This window comes from Anopheles maculipalpis, chromosome 2RL (genome assembly GCF_943734695.1).
Source record: "Anopheles maculipalpis chromosome 2RL, idAnoMacuDA_375_x, whole genome shotgun sequence".
In the NCBI taxonomy this organism is placed as follows: domain Eukaryota; kingdom Metazoa; phylum Arthropoda; class Insecta; order Diptera; family Culicidae; genus Anopheles; species Anopheles maculipalpis.
The window spans coordinates 2495662-2504892 of NC_064871.1; the positions used below are offsets into that span (position 1 = coordinate 2495662).

A 9231-nucleotide genomic window follows, 5' to 3' on the forward strand; every position below is an offset into this window, starting at 1 on the left:
GTGGGATTTTTCATTCCAGATGTCAATAACCTGAAGAAAGAGCGCCATCCTGCGGAAAGTGTTGGAGCGCAGCGCAAGCAATCGCCAAAACTTCACCACCCAACACTGCCACATCCATATGTTCCGTCCGTGCACAATCGCGACCCGTGTCGACCTGCACCTGCACTTTGCCTCGGAACGACCCGAAACTGGACTGTTTATGCCGATCGACAGTCGATTGATACGCACGACTAAATTACCACCGCAAGGCTCCCAAGACCAACAGACCGCAGCAGTTTGTCAGGATAGCGTGTTAATCGACTTTGCGCACTCTGCCTCCCGGTTAAAACCGAAAATCTGTTAACGGCGGAAACGCACCAAGAAAGATCACGAAAAGAAAAATCACTCACATCCTCATAGCCGCAATCACGAACCACGAGAACGAATAGCGCATCGGAAACACATTAACGGAGGGCTTCCACGAGGCCACCATTATCGGTTCCCTCACCCGAAAAAAAACTGAACCTGCCTGCCAATTAAAAATCTGTGCGAACGTGCTCTGGAGGGAGAGATCGCTTCAGCTATTTGTTTATTCTCGAGGTTCTCGAGCAACGACGGGTCGCCGAAACCACAAGGAAACACACACTTCATCTTCTTCGCGTACATCTGCACGGCAATCCTGTCAGAAGGAGCTGAAAAGCCTCGGAGCGCATGCATATGTTGGATTTGATCACCGACATCGCGATGGCGTCGTCCTCGAGCCAAATGGAAATTAGCGAACCGTTCCGTACGGAGGACCTGTCGAAAACGGATTTTTTCGACTTCGTCACAGGCTCCGCACCGGACATGGCTATCAGCAGCAGTAGTGGCGGACCGGGTGGTGGTGGAGGAGGCGGTGGTGGTGGTGGGGGTGGCGGCGGTGGAGGTGGTGCTACCAATACCGGCAACGTGAATAGCAACAATTCCTGCAACCGTACCCTGTCGGGTGTGTTACCGAGCATGGGACCTAATGGAGTGTCCGATCGACCGCCGGACGGTAGGAACGGGAGCGAAGGTTCACCGATGGATGGAACGCAAGCTAACAGAGTGACCGGAAGTGGTGCTGGTGGTGGTCCCGTTCCCGATGCTAACGATCAACCGCTCCAGGGATTTGATCAGGTGAGTTTTACCAGTAACATGGGAAAGCATACATTCTGAGTTTAAATCAAAGTATTTTCTTCTCCCTTTCGAGATTAAATACCTGACATAGTTGTATGTAAACTAGTTCCCAATTGTTTTATATCTTTCTCTCAAACAAATAGCTATTTTGTATGACTTTTTGAGGACTCTTTACGTTCCACAGAAGGCCTATCATTTTTAGCTTCTTCATCTTAAATTGCCCATCACTGAACCCAGTCTTGTGAGTGGAAAGAATGGTTATCCGAATAAGGTTTTTTTAGCTTTTCCATCGACTCTGTACCGACTTAAATCGACTAATTTCTATGGTCCATAAAAATAAGGTGAAAGTCACAGTTTAGAACCACAGCTCTTTCCCAACTCAAAAAAAACTGAACAACATTTGCAAGATATAAACAAGAAACACACATTCCCTACAAAAACATGGCTCGCGTGAGCTTCCCTGCTAGTTACGATACGCTCCTGTCTTTATGCCCTGCAGCTACTGCTCGTTTGAATAATATTCTCGCTCGACAGTAAATAATAAACTCATCGAGAGCAGTCGCACTCGGATGCAAAAAGTTGCATTCGTACAGTTGCGACTGCAATCATCATCCTTCAACATGCGAAGAGGGAGAGAAAAAAACAACAACTCCCCCGAGCGTCTTTTACACTGTGGCAACGAGTCGAGTCTACTGGTCGGACCGCATCTTAATGATCAATCGTTAATAAAGAAATTATTATTATTTAGAAGGCAGCGATCGAGCGTTCCTTTTTTTTCGCTTCCTGCTGCCGCTGCTGCTGCTGCTACCACACACACGGGCAAAGTTGCGTTTCGTAAAGGGTGGAATAAAATCCTAACCATCTTCTGCTCGCTACGTTCCCATACATGCGACCCGGCCAAACGGACCGTAGCCCGTGATCGTTGTAACGAAAGCGAAACTTAATAACAACGCCTCGTTCAAGCCATCCGCGCGCGCTACACGTGTAATTCGCGGATTTGTGTGCCCGGTGAAAGGAGGATGAGTCCCTCGCAGAAACCGCGCACATGCGGCCAAAACCGCGGTAGACATGAGTGCGGTGCGATGTTGCTAGGGTTTTTTTGGTGAGGTTCCCTTACCAATAGTACTAATATAATAATTGGCCTAGGGAATGGGAATGGAAAAACGGACCGACCGACCGACGACCATTACACGATCAACCGCGATGCCGCGCGATGTAATTTGTTTGAGTGCGGAACGGTGGACCTGTGCTTGCCCAACACACTAGACCCGCAACCAAGAGACACACACACACACGCACGAACAGCTCCAGGAAAACAGGATAGAAAAAACCAGGGGGTGATCGTGGCGGTGTGATCGTAAAGTAAAGAAATGAAGATGTTGCGATGCACACAGCATTGGGCCAGCTTATGCCACCCCGGACTGATGGATTGCAGTCACGAAATCTGCACGAACCCGTTGATTGATGGAAGTGAGAAATGGGGGAAAACTCACACCGCTCCACACGAGGCACTCGGCGAGGTTCTGGATCGGTAGCCAGTACGGCAGCATAGTTCACACCTGCGAACGGTTAAAATAAGTTCACCCGGGCACCATATTTCTGGAGCCGCGTGTATTTGAATTCATATATAGGAATTTATCTTACACTTATCAGGCTTCTCGATCTACAACGCTTGCGCTGGACGCTGCTGTTGTTAGATTCGTCGGACCGCATCGTGGCCGATCGTTAACAGTTTAATTAATTTAATTATTGCTTCGTTCTTCACTTCCGAGCACTCCGAAACGGTAGGCGGAATGGTGGAAGATTCAAATTCATCATGGCGCATTCGTCGCCGTCGGCATTACAATTTCGCTTCTCGGTGCGATTTCGTTTTTGTATCCAATTTTTCATTTCTTGCTCGGCCACCAAGTTTTCCCCCTTTTTGCCCCCCTCAAAATGACGATTTTAATCAAGGAATAGAGCAAAAACATTCATCTACAACGCTTCATTCACCCAAAAACCCCCCTGAAGCCATCCACACGCTGTGATGTGTGCGCTCAGCGAAGCTCCTCGGCGAGATCTGGGTCTGGGCTGAATGATAAGATCACGAAACGGTGTGTGATCGATTTTTCGAAACGAAACTCTTCAGCACCTTTCAGTCGGGGTGGAAATGGCTGAGGAAAATGGGGAAGTTCGGAGGGTCCGTCACTTTTCGTAACGAAACGATTTTATTATTATGCGGCTCCGTTTTCATTTAATACGGGCCTCCCCACAGTTTTACGACTGAACGCATCGATTCGTCGGAAAATGACAAACGATGGAAAACCATCCGATCTGATTGCATCTGCGTTATGTCATCTTCATCAAGCACCAAGTGTTCACCTGACGGGTTGCAAAGCTGGCATTCATTTGATTGAGTGCTTTGCTAATGAATAAATTAATTATTTCTCTTCGTGTTTTATGTTGCTGAAGTTTGCCAATATGATAGCCCGTTGGTAAGGAATGGTCAAAATGAGCAGCACGAACGCACGAGCGAGAAAAACAAACGGTTTGCGTGACTGAATCAATGACAGAAGAAAATGGTTTGTTAGCTTAACGAAACAGATCGGACCTACAATAGCTGTTGCTAGTAAACTGTTGCTAGTAAACTAGTGTATTTTTATAATCAGTCTTTGGTATGGGGGAACGGCCCCGATGGGATTTGAACCCCGGACTGGGACCACTGTCTGTTATGCATCAATCCAGCTTCTGAATTTAAGTAATAGTTCCAAACAACTAACAACTGTAGAACATAAGAACTTCTCAACGTTGGACATCAATGACTACGAAATCTGTCTCCCGCATTAAGTTATCTCAGAAGGACTTTCTTTGGTAGGCTGATTGACCAATACCTGGACGTAGATCCGACCTTTTGGCCTACATATCAATATATCAGACAACGTGCAAACCGATTCTGCTTCCGAGACTTCGAAATCGACATCCAAAATAAGTCTATTTTACATCTTTCCATATCGAAGTTTTGATTTTTTGATGGACCGTCTTAAAAACGATCCCAATAGTACACCCGTCGTCCCTCTGTCCTTCCACCATCCAAAAAGAAACATAATCCTCACTAATGCTTCCCTACGCAAGCCCCGCTACATCATTTAATGACCCGTCCGTACGTCTTGTAACGTCACTTACCTTCAGCGCTAAGTAAAGACATCTCAACAAAACGCACCGCCATTTTTACCGTTTGACCACACGATGTCACCGATTGTCAAGCGATCGTTACAAATCTGTGCGATCCGGAGTAAGATACAGAAAACGGAGATGGCAGTTCGCTGATAAGTGGCCGCCATGACATTTCCCTATCTGATTGCATCTGCCGCTATCAACTCCATTTCACCGTGTCCAAACAGCTGCGATCGGCCTCCGAGTCCGAGTCCGGCCGAGAACCCACGCACACAATCCCGTTCCCAAGTCCTTCGGTGTAAAACGCAACTGCGCAACTGCTCTGGGATGGCTTCGAGTTTATTTGCTCCTAATGATGGTTTACGAGGAAACGTCGGAAAGATGCAACCCACCACCACCCAACAAGTCTAACAGGGTTCAGCAGGCGCCTTGTGAGCCCCCTGCATCGTAATGCATCTCTCCCTTTATCTCTCTCTCTCTCTCTCTCTCTCTCTCTCTTTCTCTCTCTGTTATCGGCACATTCGTCTTTACCTTCCTTTCTCCCAACGTCCTATCGTCCTCCACCCTTTTCCAGCTTGAGTGATGATGATTTAGTACCATTAGGGAGCTTGCAGGGGCACTACCGTTGCAAGCTAGATGGACATTGCTGCTGCTGCAAGTGCACGATTTCGTTCCAACTGTCGAAGCACCAGCACACCGGTCCTGTCTCACTAATCAGCCCGGCATGAGTGCGAGAACATCTCCCCGCGCAACAAACTCGTTCCAAATAGGATCGTCGTTCGCTTTCGTCAATCAATTAACGCGCAGTATGCGTCGTACCGTCGCATGATACCGTCTTCCCTCGAGAAACTTCTCCAAAGCCCCTGCATCTCCTCCTCAGGTCTTTCATTTACGAAATGACTTTCAGATGAAATTGAAAGTCGGACCGTTTTTCAAGACGTTTCTCGACCACTTCGGGCTGGGTGGGAGTGGGTGGACGCTTGAGGTTCAGGATGGTTAAGATTTATTAGCAAATCAGCAACGCGAAACTAAACCGGGTTCAGGTTCGTGCAAACCGGTGCTGATCATTAGGCTGCGAAGGAAAAACCTTCCAAAGCGGTGGCTGCCGAGTGGCCCACGGTTACGACCACCCTCGTAGTAGTGTGCCATCTCTCGTTACCTTATTCTCTAGGGGAATTGGAATGTTTTGCATAATTTGTTGTTCAAATTTAACGCATAAATGTAGCTACTTTTAGGTCAACAGATTACTGGTTAAAGTTATTTTAACAGCCCTTTTCTCGATCAGCGCGCAGATCTGCCATTCGTGGTAATCGAAATTTCAATCATTCTCTTTTATGAAATATCTAGCGTGGTTATAAAAATCTCAACCAGTTATTCCATCGAGCATGTAGTTCTTCGATTGCTACGCTTTTTTCTGCTATATGTTCGTACGCAACGATGGTTAAGTAGCAAAAACCATAAAGCCTAATGAAACAGATAGGAGCACACTTAATTCTACATTTTGAACAAATTGTACTAAGCCACCACTTAAGACCGAGTCGTCCATCTTTGCAGTCACAGAGAGCTTATAGAGACCCACTCGAACGAAACAAGCTAGTATGAAGTATAAGTGGAACATGAGAAGCGGGTTTTGCACGTGCAGGATCTTCCTGCTCGTTGACATTGCTCTGCTCACGATCGTTTTGCAAGGGCTTCACACACTCATCAACATATTTATATGCACAAATCGTGATCATTTCTCATTGTGCACTGTAAAATCGTAAAATTCTTCCACTGCATCCATCGTCTCCTCCGAGCGAATGCATTTATCATCCGATGTGGGATACTGTGTAATAAATCGCGCGAGATAGACATACCTTACGATGCAGTCGAGCCCTAACACCAACGGTCATAAATCAATAAACAATCGACACGATGCGTCCGGTGGAATTAATAATTAATTTAATTCTTACATCACTAGGCGACTGTCTGGAGGGCTCAATTTTCAGTTCCCGTGTGTCCTAAATATAGAAAAGATCATATAAAAAGAATATTTGTTAATCTTGGTCCTCTTTTACTGCCTTTGTTCACAGTTCTGGGGCCCCGATAAAGATGCCAATCGGTTAGATCCGGCCATGTTTGAGGATCTTAATCGCTACTGTTGGATACAGCAGAACAACAACACTACTACGACGAGTAATAATAACACAAATAGCAATGCTCACAACAACCCCAGCAGCAACAGCAATAATGGAGCACTTAACAGTCAGGTGGCCGATACAGACGGACAGGTAAAAAAGCGAAGGCCAATTTTCCTGGATAATCTTTCCAAAACAGAAGATCACGATGTCTCTCGTCTTCTTCTCATTCACAGATCTACACACTAACAGTATTAAACGGAGCACCGGAACCGTGGGTACTCAGGAAGGACCCGACCAGCTCGGAACCAGCTGCTCCCGCTTCCAACCTCGATCTCGACACAATTCTCGGAGGATTTCCGGGCTATGTCAAGACGGAATGTTTCTCCTACGATGACAGTGGCTTCGGTACGGATCACCACGCGAAAGACGATCCACACCATCAACAGCAGCAACAGCAACAACAACAACATCAGCATCTGCAGCTAGTTCAACAACAACAACAACAACAACAGCATGCCACGCATCATGCACAATCGCAACCAACGCAACTCCAGCAAGTACAATCACAGCAGCAGCAAATGCCGGTCACGTCGAGCAACATCGTACTGTCGAGCCAGCTGCTTGACCCCAACAGTGTCCTGGCGTACCAGAACAATAACAACAACGATTGGCAGATGTCGGACCACAACGTAATACAGCAGGACACGCCCGAGTCTTTACTTCGTAGCGCACTGCAGGGTAAAGGCTACACCAAAGGCACTGGACTGCCGTTGCAGAATGGAGCCATCACCGTACTACCTGCCACCGGCCACATGAAGGACGATGAGTTGCGACGAGTGCTGTATTCGGCGGGCGATCCTACCGATTCGTTGGCGGCGTATGCGGATTCCACGCTCGCCAGCACCATGTACGACGAGTCGGTGTTACACTCGCCTGCGTCCACTAACCAGTCGGCCACCTCCCAGCCACAGCATCAACATCAGCAGCAACATCAGATGGTTGCATCCACCGGCCAGGTGACGGATCTTGGTCCAGGTAGCGGTGGAGGTGGAACGGGCCCCGGCAGTGTGGTGGTGGACGACATGTTCCTTACGCTGGATGCTGCCTTCCCGGAGGACTACGAAAAGCTGAAGCGGATAGCGACCGAGGTCCAACAGTTTTGCACGGACAACAACAACTACGCCGAGATCATCGTGGAAGCACCGTCGATGGGTAACGGTTGCACTACCACCGGGCCGACTACAAACACCTTGCTGACGGGTGGGAACCACCAACATCACCCAGGACATGGCAACATGGGTGTAATGTCGCCAACGGGAGGACTTCCGCGGCAACCTCCAGTATCAACGACGACTTCCTCGGACGTGGTGACAACGACCTCCACCACCAAGGCTAAGGCTCCCCGGACGAAAAAGAACTACAAACGATCTCTCAGCAATAATGCCGCAAGTACGCAGGCCAACACCAACAACAGTCCCACCCTGACATGTCTGACCAACAACAACAACAACAACAACACGAGCATGAGCAACCTCAACACGATCACCGGTGGTGCTGCTGTGGCGCTGCTGAGTCCCGGCAGTGTGACTCCCGGCTCTAACGGAACAACCCAGCTGACCACCTCCACTACCACCACCACAACTACTGCTACCACCAGCCCCACCCAGTGTGGCAATGGACAGCGCAAGGAACGATCACTTCACTACTGTTCGATCTGCTCCAAGGGCTTCAAGGACAAGTACTCCGTCAACGTTCACATACGTACCCACACGGGGGAAAAACCGTTTGCGTGTTCCCTTTGTGGCAAAAGCTTCCGACAGAAGGCCCATCTGGCCAAACACTACCAGACCCATTTGGCGCAGAAGAATCCACCGGGTGGAGCTGGGGGTGGCGGTAGTGGTGGTGGATCCGTCACGAAGCAAAGTAAACAGAGTCGTCTTCAAGCCGGACCACCTCAGCTTGCCACGACGGATCCGAGCGTAGGAGGACAGTTGCCATCAGTACCCGGTTCCGGTCCGACTGGAGCAGCCGCAGCAGCAGCAGCAGTCACGAACATTCCCGGACCGCTCGCCCAGATGGTGGTAGTACCGCAGGCCCAATCGCCACCGATGCTGCTCACCACCAGCACACCCAACACTGCCACGATCGTCGCCAGCCGGTGAACAACCCAGGGCCCGGGCTAACAAATTTGACCTTTGTTCCTATTTTAATGTGTATTTACCGAGAGCCGTGACGAATCGTTGAGAATGTGATAGCCAATCAGGAAATCGGAAAAAATGGTCGTCGGTCCACCAAACACCTGTGAAGGACCATTTTTATTTTTGGTTGTTTATTTGGAAGCCTGCTCAAAACTCTCAAAATTACCTGTGATGATAAAGCTCGCCCATTTTCCCTGATGCCGAGGGCGCGCGCGTGTGTCCGAAGTGCACAGCAGACATCGTTCCACATCTATCATTCAACGTTCTTGCCATTATTGTTTTATGCATATTTGTTTGTTTTAGTTGTGTAAAGATGAGTTTAAAGAAGGCGTTATATAGGAACAAAAAAAAAACAGAGGACACAAAACACAGTCACTGCCGCGGCACCAGAGCACAGTACTCTGCTACTAACTACTAAGCTCGTCTTGCCGATCACAACCTGTCACGGATGGATCGTTTGCTAGTGTGTAAGTTAAGGCGCGTTTGTTTATGCCTTCTCGTTCACTACTTCTACTACTACTACTACGGCAAACCCCTCTGTCAGGGGTACTTACATACACGAATAGGAATAGTTTACTTAGCTACTTAAGTTGAGCCTTCGCTGTAAGGCGTGGCGCCTGGCG

At 48.4% G+C, this 9231-nt stretch overlaps 1 protein-coding gene across 1 annotated transcript; it reads left to right on the plus strand.

The window, feature by feature from the left end:
* Positions 1 to 685: 685 nt before the first annotated feature.
* LOC126557080 (polyhomeotic-proximal chromatin protein-like) lies at positions 686 to 8572 on the plus strand. The gene is made up of 3 exons (XM_050212730.1): positions 686 to 1137; positions 6363 to 6560; positions 6644 to 8572. Exons 1-3 carry the CDS (start codon positions 691 to 693, stop codon positions 8570 to 8572), a joined length of 2574 nt encoding a protein of 857 aa, XP_050068687.1. The 5' UTR covers positions 686 to 690.
* Positions 8573 to 9231: the final 659 nt, after the last annotated feature.